The 23,404-nt window shown below is 42.3% G+C and overlaps 1 protein-coding gene across 1 annotated transcript; it reads left to right on the top strand.

The window, feature by feature from the left end:
- The first annotated feature begins 22,626 nt into the window (after positions 1–22,626).
- Positions 22,627–23,399, top strand: LOC142434232 (translationally-controlled tumor protein-like). The gene has a single exon (XM_075538939.1). It carries the CDS (start codon positions 22,737–22,739, stop codon positions 23,253–23,255), a length of 519 nt encoding a protein of 172 aa, XP_075395054.1. The 5' UTR covers positions 22,627–22,736; the 3' UTR covers positions 23,256–23,399.
- The last annotated feature ends 5 nt before the right edge of the window (positions 23,400–23,404 follow it).

Below are 23,404 nucleotides of genomic sequence, written 5' to 3'. Positions count from 1 at the left end.
AGATGGTTGGTTGTTTGAAAACAAACCCTTACTACTCCAAATGGTATTCTTTCTAATAACCAGGCACCATCTATATTCTTCACTACACTTTACTATAGCACCCATATCTTCATTGATTTCTTCATAAAGGCAAGCATCCAGCAGGGCTATGTTATAAAAATGAATTGTTTTTAGTCTCACAGCAATGGCAGTCACGGCGTTGGTGGTGTGAGTCCGCTCTGGTTTTAGGAGGGAGGGCCATTCAGGCCCAAGCTTCTGTTAGGATTGCACCAACGGGGATGGGCTGGATTCCAGAAGCCAGTGGAAGGAGAGAGGTGGCAGAAGAGGAGAGATATATCTAATTGCACACTAGAAAATAGCTGACCACCTTGAAGAAACACCATGAAGATGGGTTGTTTATTCTAAGAAGGATATTGAGTGTCTCCAGAAGGAAATTGAACAGCCCAAGAAGATAAACAAACTACAAAAACATGATGATTAAGTACTCATCATTTCCCAGAGAATGGCTACATAATCATTGCCCACTTCTAGTAGGCACACTTCTGCTTTAATTAATGTTGCTCAGTGTGCTGCCAACATAAAATAAACTGTCATCAGTGGGACAGAAAATAACTCATTGTTTTTAGATTGGAACTACAAATAAGTGTGAGCCCCAAATCCATTTATATATCTACAGTTTATATATGTCTCTGGTTCACTTTAGAGACATAATTATCATTTTATGTTAGAGAACATTATCAATCATTCTCCTGGGGCATAAGTTAATTCCATTGATAGGGATATTAATCTAGCCAATGGTATAGACTTTAAAACACTGTTGTTGAAAGGAAACTACACAAGTATATCCTAACTACAAACTTAAATACATGAATTGCTAACTTATACAGACTAAACTATTATTACAATTTTAATCATTTTATTGGGACTGCTTATAGATATTATAACAATCCATAATTCAATTAGATCAAGCACACAATTGCTGCCACAATCAGTTTCAAAACATTTTATTTCTTCTTAATTTCTTTAATATCAGCTCCCCTTTATCCCCTCCCTCCCGACCCTACTCCCGGATACCCTTATTACATTACATTATATATTATTATTATTATTTGTTGTATCTTACATCATCCAATGCATCCATTCACCTACAATTCTTTTATTCGTTCTCCTTCAGTGGGGTTATACAGTCATCATTACTATCAGTTTCCCTCCCCACCCCCACCGAACCTTCCGGTACTCTCAGGAAATCATTATTTCCATTACTGTTTCTGAAGTGTTTATTAATCTTGGATTTCATGCATCAAATGACCTTAATTATAAAAATGAACATTCGCAGCTCTAACAAGTTTAATGAGATAAAACTAAGACCATCCGTGCCACACTCCACCCTGGATATGTCATCCCTTTCACGTGGCCCTTCTGTGAGGGATTGTCCAATTAACTTACAGGTGGGTTTGGGATCTCCAATTTTTTATAAATCATTTTTGGGGGGTTCATACAACTCTTATCACAATCCATACATACATCCATTGTGTCAAGCACATTTGTTGCCATCATCAGTCTCAAAACATTTGCTTTCTACTTGAGCTCTGGGTATCAGCTCCTCCTTTTTTCTCCTCCCTCCCCCACTGTCCCTCCTTCATGAATCCTTGATAATTTATAAATTATTTTTTCATGTCTTATACTGTCCAATGTCTCCCTTCACCCAATTTCTGTTGTCCATCCCTGAGGGAGGTAGTTATATGCAGATCATTGTAATCAGTTCCCCCTTTCTCCCCCACCTGCCCCTTAACCTCCTGGTATCTCTACTTTCATTATTAGTCCTGAGGGGTTTATCTGTCCTGGATTCCCTGTGTTTCCAGCTCTTATCTGTAGCAGTGTACATGCTCTGGTCTAACCGGATTTGTAAGGTAGAATTGGGATCATGATAGTTGGTGGGGGGGGGAGCATTCAAGAACTAGAGGAAGCTTGTATGTTTCATCGGAGCTATACTGCACCGTGACTGGCTCATCTTCTCCCCGAAACCCTTCTGTAAGGGGATGTCAAGTTTCCTATAGATGGGCTTTGGGTCTCTACTCCGCACTCCCCCTCATTCACAATGATATGATTTTTTGTTCTTTGATGCCTGATACCTGATCCTATCGACACCTCATGATCACACAGGTTGGTGTGCTTCTTCCATGTGGGCTTTGTTGCTTCTGAACTAGATGGCCACTTGTTTATCTTCAAGCCTTTAAGACCCCAGACTCTATATCTTATGATAGCCAGGCACCACCAGCTTTCTTCACATTGGCTTATGTACCAATTTGTCTTCAGCAATCATGTCAGGGAAGGTGAGCATCATGGAATGCCAGTTTAATAGAACAAAATTTTCTTGCATTGAGAGAGTACTTGAGTGGAGGCCCAATGTCCATTTGCTACCTTAATACTAAACTTATAAATATATGCACATAGATCTATTTCCCCATCATCATATATAAAATATTTACATATGTACATGCCTATATTTAGACCTCTATAAATGCCCTTTGCCTCCTAGTTCTTTCCTCTATTTCCTTTTACTTTCCTCTTGTCCCACTATCATGTTCAGCCTTCATTTGGGTTTCAGTAATTCCTCTCAGTTACATTGTCCTTGATCAGTCCCTACCAGGCCTCCTACACTCGCCTCACCATCAATTTTGGATCACTTGTTTCCTTGTCCCTGGGTTTGTTAAGACCCATTTCCGCTCTTTTGCTGTGGTCTCTCTCTCTCTCTCTCCCTCTCTCTCTCTCTCTCTCTCTCTCTCTCTCTCTCTCTCTCTCTCTCTCTCTCTCTCTCTCAATCCTTTCTTTCCCCCTTCCTCCCTCTCTCCCCTCTTTCTCCTCTCTTCTCTTTCTCTTCTCTTCTCTATCACCTTCTCTCCTTAATAAAAACCCATTTGGATCACACACACAAAAAAAGACCCATTTCCTTTCCCTTACTTCCCCCCTCTCCCATGTCCCCCCGGAACCGTTGGTCCCATTTTGCCCTCCTCCATATGGTTTATCCTGCCTATCTTATCTAGATAGACCTGCAGAGATAATAATATGCACAAAAGTAAAACAGAACAAAACAAAGCAACACAAGAAAACAAACAACAACAAAGGACAACAAAAAAGAAAAGCCTATAAATAGTTCAAGGTCTGTTTGTTTGTTGACAAGTCTGATGGGGTGCCACGCCCTGTCCCCAAAGTCTATTTTTCTTATTCCGTGGGGACTTCGTTGCTCTGTTCTGCTTGCTGTTCTGTTGCACACCCTTGGTGTTTGGCCTTAGTGTACTGGGGTCAGATCAGGCATAATTCCTGAACTGTGTCTCCAGTGTTGTCCCCGTAGCACTATGGGTCAGTGAGGGATCTCATGTCTTGTAGTGGGGCTGGACCTATGGTCCTCTCTGTGCTTTGGCTGTTCTGAGTAGGAATATCAGCCTCAGGGCTTGGTGGGCCAGTATGTGCTCCACTCATTCTTCCTCTCCCTTCATTTGCTCCTGTGTGCTCTGAACAAACATGTCCCTCTCCCCGAGCTGTATCTTCAGTGCTGTCCTCTGAAGTGAATTCTTCTGTGGGGAGGGGTAGCTGTCCACGTAGTTGGGATTGGGACAGCCCCAATTGGTTCCCTGTTCATGCTGGTATGTTGCATTCACATCTGGGGACACCGAGTTAAAGTCTGGTTTGGGTCTCCACTTTGTCTATGCTCCCTCACATCAATTTGATTGCTTGTTTTTGAACTTCTGATATCTATTCCTATCAACACCTCAAGATCATACAGGCTGGTGTGCTTCTTCCTTGTGGTCTTTGTTGCTTCCCTGATAGATGGTAACTTGTTTAACTTCAAGCCTTTAAGACTCCAGACACTATATCTTTTAATAGTCGGAGGACACCATCAGCTTATTTCATTACATTTGTTTATACACCCATTTTGTCTTCAGCTATCATGTTGAGAAGATGAGTATCATACATTTCCACATTATTAGAACAAACCCTTCTTTTACAGAGGTAAGATTTAATTAGAGTAGAAGCCCAAAGTCCATAGGCTTCCTTATTGTGTACACACACACACACACACACACACACACACACACACAATGCACTGATCTTTATATATTTACATGTATACATATCTACGGTATATTTATACCTATATATTTTTTACTTAATTTGATTTTTATTTTTTCTTTCCTCCTGCCCCACTATCATGCTTACCCATTGTTCACCTCTCAGTAATTCTTCTCAGATACATTTCAATTGATCAAACATGACCAGGAATGATACATCCTCCTCACCGCCAATTTTAGATCCCTTGCTATTCCCCTGTCTTTGTCGTTATTGGCTCTTCGCTCCCCCCTCCCCACCCACCCACACACACCTCATCAGACATGGTTGGAAGACATTCATAAAAGTCAGCTTTTACCTAGAACTACTTATAGGTTTAAAAATTTTCCCCTTATTAAAAAAATAGTCCATCTATATAAGATAGGCAGGATAAACAATCCCAAGATGAAAACAATGGGACCGATAGTTCTAGAGGGTCCATGGAGGAGATGCCAGAAAAGGAGTGTAAGGCCAACAAACTCAGGGACAAGGGAACAACAAGAGATCTAACATCAACAGTGAAGAGGGTGTAGAATTCCTGGTAGGGTTTGATCAATAGTAATGTAACCAAGGGGAATTACTGAGAGCTGAATGAAGGGTGAACATGATAGTGAGACAGGAGGAAAGTAAAAGGAAATAGAGGAAATAACTAGGAGTCAAAATCTATGTAGAGAGGTATAAATATAAGCATGTACATTGTAAATATAGTAATATATAAGAATAGGGGTATTGGTCTATGTTCATATGTTAAAGTATTAGGTAGCAGATGAACTTTGGGTGTCTGCTTAAGTATTCCCTCAACATAAGAACACTTTGTTATAATAACCTAGCATTGTGTGATACTCACTGTGTGATACCTTCCCAGTGGTTTGCCTCCCTGGGGGTCGGGGGAGCTGAAGATAAAATGGGTGCATAAGCAAATGTGGTGAAGATGGTGCCCATATATTAAAAGACATAGTGCCCGGGGTCTTAAAGGCTTGAAGTTAAACAAGTGACCATCTAGTAGGGAAGCAACAAAGCCCACATGGTAGAAGCACACCAGCCTGTGTGATCATGAGGTATCAACAGGATCAGGTATCAGATAAAAAACAAACAAATATATCGATGTGAAAGAGAGGGGTTGGAGTGGAGACCCAAAGTCTGTCTGTAGACAATTGGACATCCCTCACAGAAGGGTCACACAGATGGGACGATTCAGCCAGGGTGCAGTTTAGTACTGACAAAACACACACTATTCCTCTGGTGCTGTAGTGCTTTCTCCTCTCCACTATCATGACCCCAGTTCTACCTCACAAATCCTGCTAGACTGGAGTATGTATATTGATACAAATAAGAGTTTTCAACACATGGAAGCCAGGACAGATAAATCCCTCAGAAGGAGTAATGGGAATAGGATGAGGGTACGGGGAAATGGGGGGAAGAAAAGGGGAACCGATAGCAATGATGGATGTATAACCCCCAGGGGGGCGAACACCAGAAACGTGGGTGAAGAGATACAATGGATGGTGTAAATTAAGAAAAAAATAACAATATATAATTTATCAAGAGTTCGGGATGGTGGGGGAGGGAGGAAATAAAGAGGAGGTGATAATAAGGGCTCAAGTAGAAAGATAATGTTTTGAAAATGATAATGTCAACATATGCACAAGCTGCTTGATATAATTGATTTATGGATTATTATAATATCTATAAGAGCCCCCAATAAAATGATTTAAATTTCAGAAAATAGGACCATGTTAGTGGCCCTGCTCAATACGCACCTTCATGAAGAGATCATGTAAGATATACAGCAAAGTGTGGTGAAGAAAGCAGAGGGTACCCAACTATCAATTTGAATACTGTCTGGGGTCTTAAAGGCTTGTATTCAAACAAGCAGCCATCTAAGGGAGCCGTCAGCTAGGTCCACATTGAAGAAGCACACTAACCTGTGTGATCCAAAGGTGATGATAACAAAATCCAAATACGATGAAGGAGAAAGTATCTGAGCTTAAATTGTGAACACCCAATTTATAGAAGGCTATGGAGGATGGTGGGAGACAAAATCCATCTGCAGAGTAGCTACTCAGATTAAGCCTCGGCCAAAGGTCTCCAGCCACAGATGAAGGACTCAAATAGCTTTACTATCAGACAGAGATTACTGTAAACTTGATTATGGTGGAACAAACCATGATATAACATGGTACTAGGTCAGTTGAGCTCCCTCTTGACCCAATCTGAATTTGTTCTTGCTTGTTCCATAATAGAAATTTCTTCTCTGGTTTAACATATTGATGGTGGTCTTTCTTTCTAACTCCTTGTTTGTATTTTTATCTTTATATGATTATTTTCTTGTTGTCGTTTTGTTTTTTATCGTTTCTGTTGGGTTTCTTGAAGAGAGACAATAATTTAGGCAATGGTTTATTAGGGAAGTGGGGTATGTGTGTGGGGGAGGGTGAGAGGATTTGTGGAGCAAAACAGTGAATGCAGGAGGGGGGACAGAGCATTAGAACTGATTGTGATGATGTATATAAAACGCTTTTAAAAAGAGATAGTGTCTGGGGTCTTAAAGGCTTGAAGGTAAACAAGTGGCCATCTAGCTCAGAAGCAACAAAATCCACATGGAAGAAGCACACAAGCCTGTGCGATCACGAGGTGTCGAAGGGATCAGGTATAAGGCATCATCAAGAAAAAAAATCTTACCATAGTGAATGAAGGGGGAAGTGCAGAGTGGAGACCCAAAGCCCATTTGTCAGCCCCCAGCTATCATGATTCGAATTCTACCTGCAAGTCTGGATAGAACAGAGGTTGTACACTGGTGCAGATAGGAGCTGGAGGCACAGGGAATCCAGGGCGGATGATACCTTTAGGACCAGGGGTGTGAGGGATGATACTGGGAGGGTAGAGGGTGAGTGGGTTGGAAAGAGGGAACCGATTACAAGGATCTACATGTGACCTCCTCCCTGGGGGATGGACAACAGAAAAGGGGGTGAAGGGAGACCTCGGACAGGGCAAGATATGACAAAATAATAATTTATAAATTATCAAGGGCTCATGAAGGAGGGGGAGCAGGGAGGGAGGGGAAAAACAAAAAGAGGACCTGATTCAAAGGGCTTAAGTGGAGAGCAAATGTTTTGAAAATGATGAGGGCAAAGAATGTACAGATGTGCTTTATACAATTGATGTGTGTATGGATTGTGATAAGAGTTGCATGAGTCCCTAATAAAATGTTTAAAAATAAATAAATAATTTTTAAAAAGAAAAAAATCTTTTAAAAAGTGATTTAAATATCAAAGTGTATGATATGTGAATACTATTTCAAGAAAATGAAAATAGAAACCAAATTTGACCAGTGGTTACCACGGGTGAAGGAGAAAGAGCTGCTGCTTAAGGGGCATTGAGTGTATGTTAGTGGTAGTGGATATCAATTATGGTTGTACAGCATGAAGAGTATAATCAATGGCACTGAATTATACATACAAGTAGAAGTTATTGAATTGGAGAATATTTTGGCCTCAATTAAAAATAATTGCATGAATAATGATGAGTACAAGGAAGAAGAAAATGTAGAATTGATTGTGGTGATAATTGTACAACTCTTCTTGATATGATTGAATTATTGAATTGCATGACATGGATAAAGTGCCCATAAAACTGTTAAAAATAAACAAAGGAGCATGCTAGGCACGGAAATAAGCAAATACAAATTTGAGAAGATTGATGCCATGTGGAAATTGCCAAGGAACCGAAGAACAGAAACTCTAAAGGGTTCAGGACCTTTTCCCAGAGTCAATGCAGAGAGAATGTCTTCAGAAATAGTGGCCTGAATTCAGTCTAATAGCCTCCTAAACTGTGAGGGGGAAGCTATGTTCATTAAAGCCATCTACTTGTGTATTTCTGTTGTAGTAGCACTAAGAAACTAAGGCATTGCTCTTTTTTTTCCTTTACAAATATTTTATTTGGGGGCACATACAACTCTTATCAAAATCCATCCATACATACATCCAGTGTGTCAAGCACATTTGTACATTTGTTGCCATCATCATTCTCAAAACATTTCCTTTCCACTCCAGCCCTTGGTATCAGCTCCTCATTTTTCCCCTTCCTCCCTGTCCCCCTCCCTCACAAACACATGATAATTTATCAATTACTATTATTTTGTCATGTCTTACACTGTCTGACATCTCTGTTTACCCACTTTTCTGTTGTCTGACCCCAAGGGAGAGGGTTATGTGTAGATCTTTTTGATTGGATCCCTCTTTCTACCCCACCTTCCCCTTCCCCTCCTGCTAGTGCTACTCTCATTTTTGGTCTTGAGGGGTTTATCTGTCTTGGATTCCCTGTGTTTCCAGCTCTTATCTGTAGACGGATGGTCTAGCCAGATTTATAAGGTAGAATTGGTATCATGATAGTGGTGGGGGAGGAAGCTTTAAAGAACTAGAGGGAAGTTGTATGTCTCATCAGTGCTATACTGCACCCTAACTGGCTCATCTCCTTCCTGGGACCCTTCTGTAAGGGGATGTCAAGTTTCCTACAGATGGGCTTTGGGTCTCCACTCCACACTACCCCTCATTCACAATGATATGATTTTTTGTTTTTTGATGCCTGATACCTGATCCTATCGACACCTCATGATCACACAGGCTGGTGTGCTTCTTCCATGTGGGCTTTGTTGCTTCTGAACTAGATGGCCACTTGTTTATCTTCAAGCCTTTAAGACCCCAGACTCTATAGCTTATGATAGCCAGGCACCATCAGCTTTCTTCATATTTGTTTATGCACCCGCTTTGTCTTTAGCGATCGTGTCTGGAAGGTGAGCATCATGGAACGCCAGTTTAATAGAACAAAATATTCTTGCAGTAAGGGAGTGCTTGAGTAGAGGCCCAATGTCCATCTGCTACCTTAATACTAAACTTTTAGATATATGCACATAGACCTATTTCCCCATCATATTTAAAAATATTTACATATGTACATGCCTATATTTAGACCTCTATAAATGCCCTTTGCCTCCTAGTTCTTTCCTCTATTTCCTTTGACTTTCCTCTTGTCCCACTATCATGTTCAGCTTTCATTAGGGTGTCAGTAATTCCTCTCAGTTCCATTGCCCTTGATGAAGCCCTACCAGGCCTCCTATAACCTCCTCGCCATCGATTTGGGGTCACTTGTTGTTCCATTGTCCCTGGTTTTGTTAGGACCCACTTCCTTTCCCTCGCCTCTGCCTCTCCCATGTCCCCCTGGAACTGTCAGTTCGGTAGTTTTCTCCTCCATATTGTTTATCCTGCCTATCTTATCTAGGTAGAACTGCAGAGATAATAATATGCAGAAAAACAAGACAGAGCAAAACAAAGGAACAAAACAAAACAACAACAACAACAAAACCAATGACCAAAAAAGAGAAAAACCTATAAATAGTTCAAGGTCTGTTTGTTGACCTTTAGGAGTGTTTGGGGGAGGAGTTTGATGGGGTGCCACGCCTTGACCCCAAAGTCGACTTTTGGTCTTCCCTCCAGACTTCCTTGTTCTGCTCCCCTTGCTGTTGCGCCCCTTTGGGGTTTTGCCTAAGTGTGGTGGGGTCAGATCGGGCACAATTCCCGCATTGTGTCTCCAGTGTTGTCCCCTGTAGGCCTATGGGTCAGTGAGGAATGTCCTGTCTTATAGTGGGGCCAGCCATATGGTCCTCTCTGTGCATTGACTGCTCTGAGCGGGGATATCATCCTCAAGGCTTGGTGGGCCAGAATGTACTCCAACTATCTCTTCCTCCCTCTTCATTTGCTCCTGTGTGCTCTGATCAGACATGTCCCTCTTCCTGAGCTGTAGCTTTAGTGCTGTCCTCTGAAGTGAATTCTTCTGTGGGGAGGGGAAGCTGCCCAGATAGTTGGGATTGGGGCCAGCCCCTCAGACCTCTCTATTGGTTCCCTGCTTCATGCTGGTATGTTGCATTCACATCTTGGAGCACCGGGTTGAAGTTTGGTCCCTTTTTCCCTGTGGTGATATAAAATATACCCTCCCCTTGGGTGGGTTAATGTCCTGTTCCCCCGCTACCCATGTCTTGTCCCCTCTCCTTTTCAGTTGGCTATCATATGTATCCCTGGATTTGGTCTGACCCCCGACAAACTACCTGGACCTCACCCAAGGTATGTTTGTGCATAGGAGCATTTTCCCTATGCCCCTTTTGCATTTTTTAAAGCTTACCTCAGTGGACTCATGTTGTAATTGTCCTTTAGTTCTTGGCTTACTTCATTGAGCATAATTTTCTCCAGTTCTTTCAATGCAGCTATGCGCTTCATGTGCGCATCACTGCCTTTTAGGATGCATAGTACTCCATTGTACGTATGTACCACAGATTTTTAGTCCATTGGTCTATTGATGGAAATTTGGGTTGGTTCCAACTCCTTGCGATTGCAAACTGTGCCACGATGAACACTGGGCACAGATGTCTGGCTGTGGTTTGTTTCTTGCCTCTTTTGGGTATATGCCCAGTAGAGAGATTGCTGGGTTGTATGGTAGCTTGAATTCCATCTGTTTTAGATATCGCCAAGTCGATTTCCATAGTGGCTGTACATAACTACAGGTCCACCAGCAGTGGATGAGAGTTCCTACTTCACCACAGCCCCTCCAACATTTGTTGCTTTCTGATTTTTTGAATTGGGCTATCTTTGAGGGTGTTAGGTAGTGTCTCATTGTTGTTTTAATTTGCATTTCTCTTATGGCTAATGATCAGAAATATTTTCTCATTGGCCATTCTGATTTCAGATTCTGTGAAACTTCTGTTCAGGTATTTTGCCCACCTTCTTAGTGGGCAATTAGTTTTTTTCTTGTTGGAAGCTAGCAGAGTGTTGTAGATTTTAGTAATAAGGCCTTTGTCTGTTGTGCTAAAGATATTTTCACAGTCCATGGACTCTCTTGGTGAATTCTTTCAATGTACACAGGTGTCTTATCTTCAGTATTTCCCACTTGTCAATTTGTGACTCATCGGTATTTGTGTCCTTCCCTATTTCTGATAGCCTATGTATTCCCTGCGCCAAAATTCTCAGGTTGGTCCCAATTCCCTCATTGATGACCTTAATAGTTTGGGGTTTACCTCAAGGTCTGTGATCCACCTTGAGTTTATTCCTGTGCATGGAGTGAGAAGCAAGAGCTTCATTTTTCTGCAGGTAGATAACCATTTTTCCAGCCCACTTATTGAAGAGGACCTCTGCTTCCCATTTGATATTATTTTGGCCCTTATTAAAGGTCAGTTGTCTGTATGCTGATGATTTTATTTCTGGGTTTTCAATTATTTTCCATTGGTCTAGGTAACTATGATTATACTAATACCATGTGATTTTGACCACTCTGGCTGTATTATATGTGCTAAAGTCAGGTAACGCATGATCTCCCACTCTGTCCTTCTTGAGGAGTTCTCTGCTAATTCTGGACTTCTTCCTTCTCCGTATGAAGTTGGTAATCAGTGTTTCCATTTCTTTGAAAAAATATGAGGGTAATTGTATCGGGATAGCATTGAACTTATAATGTGCCTTGGGCAGAACTGACATGTTTACGGTATTGAATCTTCCAATCCACGAGTATATCTTCCATTTGTTGAGATCACTCTTGGTTTCTTGTAATAGTGTTCTGTAGTTTTCCTCATATAAATCTTTTGTTCTTTTAATCAGTTTATCCCTAGATATTTCAATTTGTGCTTGGCTATTTTGAAGGGTACCACCTTTTTGATCTCCTCGTCTGTGGTCTTCTGTTTGTTAATCTTATATCCTGTCACTATGCCATATTCCTCTATTGCTTCCAGTACCCCCCTTGTGGAGCTTTTAGGATTTCCATATATAAAATCATTTCATCTGTGAATAACGATAGTTACACCTCTTCCTTCCCTAGGTGAGTACCTTTGATGTCTTTTATTTGCCTTATGCTGTTAGCTAAAACCTCCAATATGATGTTAAATAAGAGTGGGGACAAGGGACATCCTAGTCTGTTCCCTTTTTCTTTCTTTCTTTCTTTTTTTAGTTAGTTAAATTCACCCTTTTATTTACAGAGAAAAAAGCAAGGCCCAGGACAGTTATGACTGCCCTGCATAACTGATTATGCCACCCTCCCAGTCACATCTGGGTTTGTAGGGACATCTCTGACTCCTTAGAGAAATCCCTACGATGAAAACAAACAGATAAAAGAGCCAATTCCATATTATTTTTTTAGTCTGCCCCAGTACTAAATATTAAGTGGATGCTTGCCCCTCCCCCCAGAAGAATTTATTTCAAAGGACGACATTGAATCTGCAGCTCCGGGAGAGGGACATATCTTATTGGAGCACACGGGAGCAGATGAAGGGGAAGTAGGATAGAATTAGCACATCCTGGCCCACCAGGCCCTGAAGATGATGACTCCAATTAGAGCAGCCAGTCCACAGCCAGTCCACAGGGCCAGCCTCACTATGAGATATGACATCCCTCACTGACTCATGGCCCTGCAGGGGCCAGCACCAGAGACACAGTGTGGGAATTGTGCCCAACCTGATCCCACCACACCGAGGCAAAGCACTGGGGCACTGCAGCAGAACAGCAAGCGAATGGAGTGGCAAGGTCCTCAGGGAATGCTGAAAGTGGACTTTGGGGCCAGGGCATGGTGCCCCAACAGACTGGACTAGAAAACACTCCTAAGGGCCAACAAACGATCCCTGAACTAACTACAAGCTTTTCTTTCTTGTTGTGTTCCCTTTTGTTCTTTGTCAGTGGCTTGTTGTTTTGGTTTCTTTAAAACATTTTATTAGGGGCTCATACAACTCTTATCACAATCCATACATATACATACATCAATTGTATAAAGCATATCCGTACATTCTTTGCCCTAATCATTTTCAAAGCACTTGCTCTCCACTTAAGCCCTTTGCATCAGGTCCTCTTTTTTTTCCACTCCCTCCCCGCTCCCCCCTCTCATGAGCCCTTGATAATTTATAGATTGTTATTTTGTCATATGTTGCCCTATCCGGAGTCTTCCTTCCCCCCCTTCTCTGCCGTCCATCTCCCAGGGAGGAGGTCACATGTGGATCCTTGTAATCAGTGTCCCCTTTCCAACCCACTCACCCTCCACTCTCAGCATCGCTCCTCACACCCCTGGTCCTGGAGGTATCGTCCACCCTGGATTCCCTGTGCCTCTAGCTCCCATATGCACCAGTGTACAACCTCTGCCCTATCCAGTCCTGCAAGGTAGAATTCGGATCATGGTAGTTGGGGGGAGGAAGCATCCAGGATCTGGGGGAAAGCTGTATTCTTCATCGGTACTACATCGCACCTGACTGACCCATCTCCTCTCCTAAACTTCTGTATGAGGGGATCTCCAGTGGCCGACAAATGCGCCTTGGGTCTCCACTCTGCACTTCCCCCTTCATTCACTTTGGTGTGTGTGTATATATATATAATATATATATATAATATATATATATACACATTTTTTTGCATGATGCTTTATACCTGGTCCCTTTGGCACCTCGTGATCGCACAGGCTGGTGTGCTTCTTCCATGTGGGCTTTATTGCTTCTGAGCTAGATGGCCGCTTATTCACCTTCAAGCCTTTAAGACCCCAGCCACTATCTCTTTCGATAGCCGGGCACCATCAGCTTTCTTTGCCACATTTCCTTATGCACCCGTCTGTCTTCAGCGATCGTATCATGGAGGTGTGCAGCCAATGATATGATTTTTTTGTTCTTTGATGCCTGATAACTGATCCCTTCGGGACTACGCGATCACACAGGCTGGTGTGTTCTTCCATGTGGGCTTTGTTTCTTCTGAGCTAGATGGCCGCTTGTTTATCTTCAAGCCTTTAAGACCCCAGAAACTATCTCTTTTGATAGCTGGGCACCATCAGCTTTCTTGACCATATTTACTTGTTCACTCGCTTTGGCTTCAGCAGTTGTGTCGGGAGAGTGAGCATCGTAGAGTGCCAATTTAATAAAAGAAAGTATTCATGCATTGAGGGAGTGCTTGAGTAGAGGCCCAAGGTCCTTCCGCCACCTTAATACTTAACCTATAAATATAGACACATCGATCTATTTCCCCATCCTCCTATATATATTTGCATGTACATGTCTTTGTCTAGACCTCCATAAATGCCCTTTGACTCCTAGCTCTTTCCTCCATCTCCCTTGACTTTCCTCCTGCCCTACTACCATGCTTCGTCGCCTCCTGGGCTAGAGTATACCTCTTCTCTACGCAACCTTACCCTTGATTATTCCCTACCAGGCCTGCCATTCCCCCCTCTCTACCATTTGGGGTCCCATGTTGTTCCCTTGTCCGTGTTTGTTAACACCACTTCCTTACCCCCCCCACCCCCCCCACCCAAAGTCCCCCGGAACTGTCGGTCCCATTGTTTTTCCTCCAGATAGTTCATCCAGCCTGTCCTATTCAGACAGACCTGTGGAGACACTAACATGCATGAAAAGAAGACAGAGGAAAACAAAGCAATAGTATACAACCAGACAACAAAAACAAACCACTGACAAAGAACAAAACAGAACACTTCACAAGAGAAAAGCTTGTAGTTAGTTCAGGGATCATTTGCTGGCCCTTAGGAGTGTTTTCCAGTCCAGCCTGTTGGGGCACCACGCCCTGGCCCCAAAGTCCACTTTCAGCATTCCCTGGGGACCTTGCCACTCCATTCCCTTGCTGTTCCGCTGCACTCCCCCAGTGATTTGCCTCGGTGTGGTGGGATCAGGTCAGGTGCAATTCCCACACTGTGTCTCCGGTGCTGTCCCCTGTATCGCCCTTAGCCACTGAGGGGCATCATTTCTCATAGTGGGGCCAGCCATGTTGTTCTCTCTGTGGACTGGCTGCTCTACTCAGGAACATCATCCTCACGGCCTGGTGGACCAGGCTGTGTTCCACTCTCTCCTCCTCCCCCTTCCTCTGCTCCCGTATGCTCTGATCAGATATGTCCATCTCCTGGAGCTGCAGAATCAATGTCGTCCTTTGAAACAAATTCTTCTCGGGGGAGGGGCTGTTGTTTGTTTTATATTGTTGCTTGGTTTTTCTCTGTCTTGTTTTTGTGCATGTTATTATCTCCGCAGGTCTGTCTAAATAAGATAGGCTGGATGAACTATCTGGAGGAAAAACAACGGGACCGATAGTTCTTGGGGGGGGGCATGGGATAGCGGGAGGTGGGTGGTAAGGGAGTGGTGTTAACAAACCCAGGGACAAGGTAACAACAACTTGTCCCCTTTTTCAATGGGATTGTGTTCGTCTTCTCTCCATTGACTACCATGTTGGCTTGTGTGTTTTTTTATATATAGATTGTATTATATTGAGAAATTTTCCTTCCATTCCTATTTTCTTGAGTGTCTTAAACAGAAATTGGTGTTGGATTTTGTCAAATGCTTTTTCCTCGTCTATTGATATTATCATGTTGTTCTTATATTTTTTCATGTCAATGTGGCGGATGATACTAATGGTGTCATTTCATATGTTGAGCCATCCCTGCATCCCTGGTACGAATCCCATTTGGTCATGGTGAATTATTTGTTTCATATACTTTTGTATTCTATTGGCCAGTATTTTGTTAAGGATTTTTGCATTGATGTTCATTAGCAATATTGGTCTTTAGTTCTCTATTGTGGGATCCTTGCCCAGTTTGGGTATCAGAGTTATACTAGCTTCATAAAAGGAGTTCAGTTGTTTGCCATCTTATTCTATGTTCTGAAAGAATTTGTGTAGAATTGGTGTCAGTTGTTCCCTGAATGCTTGGTAGAATTCTCCTGTGAAGTCATCAGGTCCAGGGGATTTTTCTTTGGTAACCCTTGATAACCTTGTCTATTTCTTCTATTGCTATGGGTCTGTTGAGAGTCTTGATGTCCATCGGGGATACCTTTTCCAAGAATTTGTCCATGTCTTCCAAATTGTTTAATTTATTTGTATACAGTTCTTTGTAGTACTGTGTGATTATCCTTTTGATTTCATTAGGGTATGTTGTAATGTCCCCTCTTTCATCCCTCATCCTTGCTATTGAAATTTGTTCCTTCCTTCCTTTGGTTAGGATTGCCAGTGGTCTGTTGATTGTGTTTATCCTTTCAAAAAAACAACTTTTAGTAGCATTAATTTTTCCATAGTTTTCTTATTTTCCTTCTCCTGAATCTCAGGCCTGATTTTTATTATTTCTTTTCTTTTGTTATTAGTAGGATTGTCCTGTTGGCTCTGCTCTAGTTGCTGTGAATTCTGTGCCAGCATATCAAACATAAGTCTCTCTTCCTTTTTTATGTGTGCCTGTATTGCTATGAAACTTCCTCTGATAACTGCCTTTACTGTGCCCCATAAATTTTGGTATGTTGTGTTCTCATTCTCATTGGTTTATAGAAATTTCCAAATTTCATCTCTGATCTGGGCCAGTACACATTCCTTTTGAAATAGAGAGTTATTCATCCTCCAATTGTTTTCTCTTATTTTCTTTATCTTCCTTTTGTTGATTCCCAGTGGCCAGAGAGAGAGGTCTGTATATCAATGAGCTTAAATTTATGCAGATTCTTCTTTGCCCCAGCATGTGGTCTATCTTTGAATGTATGCCATGTGGGCTGAAAGGAATGTGAATTTTTTTTTTTTGTATTTGGATGAAGAGCTCTTTAATTATCTATCAGGTCAAATTGCCTAATTGTAGTGTTTATATCTCGAGCCTCCTTGTTGAGCTTATTTTCCTGTGATCTATCTTTCTCAGAAAGTGGCATATTGAAGTCACATATTATAATTGTTGAGGCTGTGATTTCTTTTTTTCATCTTTTGGAGCATATGGTTGATGTATTCAGCGGGTCTCTCATTCAGGGAATATATGTTTACAATGCTTAGTGGTTCTTTGTCTACTGTTCCCTTGAGCATTATATAGTGTCCCTCCTTATCTATTTTTATGGTTTGCACTTTGAGGTCAGTTTTATCCGAGATTAGGATTGCAACCCCTGGTTTTTTTTTTTTAATTGCTATTTGCTTGGTATGTTTTTCTCTAGCCTTTAATTCTCAGTCTATTTTTGTCTATAGTCTTGAGATGTGTCTCCTGTAGGCAGCAGGTTGATGGGTTGTGCATTCTAAGACAGTCTACCAGCCTCAGTCTTTTAACGCCTGTGTTCCATCCATTGATATTCAGGGTTATTACCTCCATCTTGTGGACTCTGTGATGTCATCTCATATCTTTTGTGTTGGGTGTTGGCATTGTTCTTCTGATTGGATATTTCCAGTGGCTTGGAAATGACTACTTTGAATCTATGTGGAAGCCAATGGTTCCTTGAGTAGTTTTGTATGTTAGACATTTCATCATTTTTCAAGAAATATCTATACTCTTGACCAGTGGCATCAGTAAGGTTGATATTGCCACCCCCTTCATTGATTTCCTCCCATACCAGACCATATAAAATCCTTAATAATGTTTATCAGTTTTAACCATCGAATAATGTGTCATAAATTGCTTAAATATAATATTTAGCATATCATATGAATACTAATAAAATTGTATTTTATAAACTATATATACATTAATTTAATATATTCTTAGATATAATTTATTAGTAACTGAGAAACTTTTTTATTTTGTCCTTTTCCTTTAATTACTACTTTATTCTCAGAAAAGTTATTGATATAGGTTTACAAATACTATTTACTATGAGATTTTAGCTAAAACACGATAAAAAATTTTTTAATGCTTCTTGACTTTTTTTTACATTTTATTAGGGGCTCATACACCTCTTATCACAATCCATACATATACATAAATCAATTGTATAAAGCACATCCATACATTCTTTGCCCTAATCATTTTCAAAGCATTTGCTCTCCACTTAAGCCCTTTGCATCAGGTCCTCTTTTTCCCCTCCCTCCTTGCTCTCCCCTCCCTCATGAGCCCTTGATAATTTATAGATTGTTATTTTGTCATATCTTGCCCTATCCGGAGTCTCCCTTCCCCCCCTTCTCTGCAGTCCATCTCCCAGAGAGGAGGTCACATGTGGATCCTTGTAATCAGTTCCCCCTTTCCAACCCACCCTCCCTCTACTCTCCCAGTATCGCCCCTCATACCCCTGGTCCTGAAGGTATCATCCACCCTGGATTCCCTGTGCCTCTAGCTCCCATATGCACCAGTGTATAACCTCTGCCCTATCCAGTCCTGCAAGGTAGAATTCGGATCATGGTAGTTGGGGGGAGGAAGCATCCAGGATCTGGGGGAAAGCTGTGTTCTTCATCGGTACTACATCGCACCTGACTGACCCATCTCCTCTCCTAAACCACTCTGTGAGGGGATCTCCAGTGGCCGACAAATGGGCTTTGAGTCTCCACTCTGCACTTCCCCCTTCATTCACTATGGTATATATATATATATTTATTTATTTATTTATTTGCATGATGCCTTATACCTGGTCCCTTTAGCACCTCGAAACATGAGAAAATTTGACAAAATAAGCAACTACAAAAACACTTGCACATGCTCATAATACCTGCAGACAAAACCATGTGGTTTGAAGAATCATTGTAATTGGATAATAATGACAGCACATTATAATAAAGATAAAAACATAGCATAAAGTTTTAGCCATGTAGGCATATTGATTTTTGAAAGCCAGGCTTACGAGAAATCCTTTTCTTGTTATAAATAACTAAATCTTTACTGAAAGCAGATAGCATCATCTTTCTCCCTTGGAGCAGTTGTGTTTAAAACACCAACCTTGTCGTCCAGGTTACCCTACAGTCCCACCTTGTTAAACTAACTCCAGGAGTATTTTTATGAAACATCATGAATTTCTGATAAAATACTGCACGCAAAGTTTGATGTTCCCTCCACCTCCCTAACAGTGTCACCCACTGAAGCCCTCACCCACCACAATACCCCTAGCAACACCACTGCTGTTGGCCCCTATAAACAGATTAGAAGAGCAAAGCTTACGATCATAACAAAAGATGCCAAAGAAGCATTTGGTAAGTTAACCCTTGTTCATGATTTAAAACAAGTTTTTAACATACTAGTAATAAGAGGGAACTTTATTAACCTAATAAAGAATATACTCCAAAATCCGGCAACAAATATATATGCACAATGGTGAAACATTGAGAACCTTCCTTTGTTCATTATTGAACCGAATGTCTCAGCATGAACAGTAAGACAAGGAAACAAAATAACAGGAAAAGGGATTTAGAAGGAAGAAAAAAATTTTTATTTAAATCTGATTTCTTATATCTTTTACTCATTGGTCCTCCTTATGCTTCTGGGAGATCCACAGAACAAGCTGTCCCCTCTTCTTCATGACAGTCACAAATCTTCTCCTCCCTCAAACCTCAGTCACCTCATCTGGAAAATGAAGTTTGGAGAAGTTAATCCATAAATCTCCACAGAGTTCCATCCTCTATGATTCTATGAGCCCATACCTGCACTCCTACAGGCTTAACATCGCCACTTTCTTATCCAGTTCCTAAGAGCAATAATCTCCAAACCTCACTTATATCATGAACACATTCCATTTTTTTCTGTTAAAAATATAGTGCCAGAACTGGAACAGGAGGTGAATAAAAGATAAAGCATAAAACTCTGCTATCAAGTCAATTCTGACTCACAGTAGCCCTATAGGACAGGGTAAAACTGCCCCCTGTGAATTTCCGAGACTGTAAATCTTTAGAAGAGTAGAAAGCTTCATCTCTCGCCCAAGAAGTTGCTGGTGGTTTCAAACTGCTGAACTTGGAGCTAGTAGCCCAATGCATAGCCCTCTATGCCATCAGGGCTCCTGAAAAAAATGTTAGGACACAAAAACATTCAGATAGATGGAGGTAAACTGAAAATAAACTTGAAGCCATGAAGTCAATGACAACTCATAGTGACCCTATAGGACAGGGTAGACCTGCCCCTGTGAGTTTCTAAGACTGTAACTCTCTATGGGAACAGAAAGCCTAGTCCTTCTCCCGAGGAGTTTGGTTAGCAGCCTAGTGGGTAGCCACTACATCACCAGGGCTCCAGATTAAAAACAGAGCCTAAAAACTATAGAGCAAGGTAGCAGAGGGAAAGAGCTATAGGGAGTAAAGAGAGAAGCGGCAATGATAGCATCTGAAGAAGTTGCTTGGGCTTGTGAGCAGTACTTCATATTGCCAACTAATTTCCCTGAAATGAGAGGAAGGTCTCCTACATGATTTGGGAGTATAGTGATTGGAACTCAGTTTGTGGTTGACCACAGCATATGGTCCCCTATACCAGCTTTCCTACCTCTGGACTCCTCTTAACTGTGGGGAGGGGAAGGCCCTGACAAAACGATGGGAATGGAGGTTAAACAGGGCCAGGCCCCTGTCCAGGAGGCAGTAGCAGCCACCACAGTGGGAGGGAGTAGCAAGGCAACAGCTGAGTGAGACAAGCCTTGGGTTATTATTTTTTTCTATTTTGTTGGCATGTGGGTGGATTTCTCTCCCTTTTCTTCTCTCCTGCTCTCTGCTGTTTCCACAGAGATGTGGGAGTTTGCAAATTTGTCTCAGTGGAGAGGAGAGGCAAGAGCTTCCTTTGAGGGTCCTTGTTAGAGACCAGGGGAACAAAAAAGACACTGCAATTCTGGCAACAAGAATACTTCAGCCAATTACCTAAAGGTATCAGTAGGGAGGAGAGAGCTGTCAATCTCTCATTTTTGGTTGCGACTGCAGGGATGCCTTCTCACCTCTCCTCAGCTCTTGGATCTCAAACCCAACCCACCTGGTGATTGCAGATGTCTCTCTGTTTCTTTCATGTATTGCAGTGGCAAATGCCCTTTCTCTGGGTCCTTGGAGAAACTGTGGGAACACTTGAAGCACTTCTCCCCTCCCCAGTCTCTCTGGGCATGTAGACTGCGTAGGTGAGGGCATGCCATGAAGGGACAATGAGCTTGAGGCAGTGGATCTGGACCCCTAGATTCAGATCCTGGTTCTTCCATTAAATTTGTATATGATGTTGAACAAAGAAATTATTTCCCTTCTCTTGAGTTTTGTTTCTTCATTGGTGAAATGGGCTGAATTGTTTAAAGCTCTGCAGAGTTGTGGAGACTGAATTCTGATTCCTACCTTTAGGGATTACAAGCAACCTAATGTGATCATAGGAGCCCTGGTGGTGGTTACACATTGGGCTGCGATCTGCATGGTCAGCAGTTCGAAACCAACAGCAGCTCAGCTCCGACAGAGAAAGACTCGGCTTTTTACTCCTGTCAACAGTCTTGGAAACCCACAAGGGGGCACTATGAGTCAGCAATGACTTGGAGAGAGAGAGAGAGAGAGAGAGAGAGAGAGAGAGAGAGAGAGAGAGAGAGAGAGAGAGAGAGAGAGAGAGAGAGAGAGAGAGAGAATGCAACGTATATTAAACACCATTAAAGGGTAAGCTGAGAAATTCAAACTGGGGCTTAGGATGAATATTGAGACAGGGACTTCTGTTGTTATCATCAGCATCACTAGAGGGCAGCACACTCTTATGTCTAGGAGTAGCTCTTACCCTCTCCACCTGCCAAAAGGGTCTGAACTGTCTCCTCTCTCCAGGACCAATCAATCCTCTCAACCTCCTGTTTCCTTTAGGGAAAACTGAGGGATAGTTCGATGTGTAAATCCAAAAATCCCAGGAGCTTCCTTTTGGCGTTGCCAGCCCACGTGGTCTGACTTTGCCAGTTGTACCCCAAGTCAGATCTGTACTCAGGTGTCCAGTCTGTCCCATCGTGGGAGAACTGTCCTGTTTCTCTGGGGACTGGGTAAATAGAGGATGCTGACAAGTGCAAGGTCAGCTAAGGTCAGCACCAATGACAGGAGATATGGTTTCTTCCTTCCTGAAAAATTGACTTCTGTATCACCTTATCCTCCTTGTCACTTTGATTTGTAATTTCATTCATTCATCTACATACCTCATTAAATGGTTGGCTTATGCAGTCAACAAGCTTTTGCCATTCTCGGGGTATACAATGGGAAGTAAAACAGAGTATCTACCCTTGTAGAGGAAGCACTCTAGTGAGGGATGCAGGACGTATGTAAACAAAGACTTTCATAGATCTATATCTTTATACAGGAGCCCTGGTGGCGTAGTGGTTATGTGTTGTGCTGCAAACTACACAGTCAGCAGTTTGAAACCACTAGCTGCTCCATTGGAAAAAGAAGACTTTCTATTCTAGTAAAGATTGACAGCCTCAGACACCCACAGGGAGCAGTTCTACCGTGTTTTATAGGGTCATTCATTGTGAGTCAGAATCCATTCGATGGCAGTAAGCTTTAAAATTTGTTATGTCATTCCCGCTATGAAGCTCTTCCCCGCCGCCCCACCAGGAACTTCTGCTTTTTAACCACTCAACCATTCACTCCAGCTCGGACGCAGAATCTAGTCCCAGGACTTTTTTCTCTTCCACCATGATTAGTGTCTCGTGGTAGATAGATCCGAACCAGTTGTTCTGGAGGGCCTGAAGCATATTGGTGAAGGATGTGTGTTCATCTACTGCCAAGTAGGAGAAAAACCTTATTGGAAAGATCCAAATAACGACTTCAGAAAACAGTTGAAGGTAACTGCAGTGCCAACACTACTGAAATATGGAAAACCTTAAAAACTGGTAGAGCCCTTTCCGCCCGCTCCCCCCTCCCCCCGAGCGCCGCTCCGGCCGCACCGCGCTCGCTCAGAGCTCCGGGCTCCTGCTAAGCTAGCGCCGCCGCTGTCTCCCTTCAGCCGCCATCATGATCATCTACCGGGACCTCATCAGCCATGATGAGATGTTCTCCGACATCTACAAGATCCGGGAGATCGCAGACGGGCTGTGTCTGGAAGTGGAGGGGAAGATGGTCAGTAGGACCGAAGGTGCCATCGATGACGCCCTCATTGGGGGTAACGCCTCAGCTGAAGGCCCCGATGGTGATGCAGCAGAAAGCACCGTGGTCACTGGTGTTGATATTGTCATGAACCATCACTTGCAGGAAACCAGTTTCACAAAAGAAGCCTACAAGAAGTACATCAAAGACTACATGAAATCAATCAAAGGCAAACTTGAAGAACAGAAACCAGAAAGAGTAAAGCCTTTTATGACAGGTGCTGCAGAACAAATCAAGAACATCCTTGCAAATTTCAAAAACTACCAGTTCTTTATTGGTGAGAACATGAATCCAGATGGCATGGTTGCTCTGCTGGACTACCGTGAAGATGGTGTCACCCCATATATGATCTTCTTTAAGGATGGCTTAGAGATGGAGAAATGTTAACACAGTGGGCAACTCACGACCGATGCCTCATCCCGACTGGCTGCTGTTCATCCACACAACACCAGGACTTAGACAAACGGAACTGATATCATCGTGAGCTCTTCATTTACTTTTGACCCTGATTTATTTGCAGCGGAGGCTTTTTTTTT

This window comes from Tenrec ecaudatus, chromosome X, assembly GCF_050624435.1.
Source record: "Tenrec ecaudatus isolate mTenEca1 chromosome X, mTenEca1.hap1, whole genome shotgun sequence".
In the NCBI taxonomy this organism is placed as follows: domain Eukaryota; kingdom Metazoa; phylum Chordata; class Mammalia; order Afrosoricida; family Tenrecidae; genus Tenrec; species Tenrec ecaudatus.
Note: the sequence above shows the minus strand (reverse complement) of the source record. Positions and strands in the feature narration are given on the sequence as shown.

Excerpts from the sequence above, each read along its gene's own strand:
- LOC142434232 (XM_075538939.1), top strand. The coding sequence starts at position 22,737 with ATGATCATCTACCGGGACCTCATCAGCCATGATGAGATGTTCTCCGAC.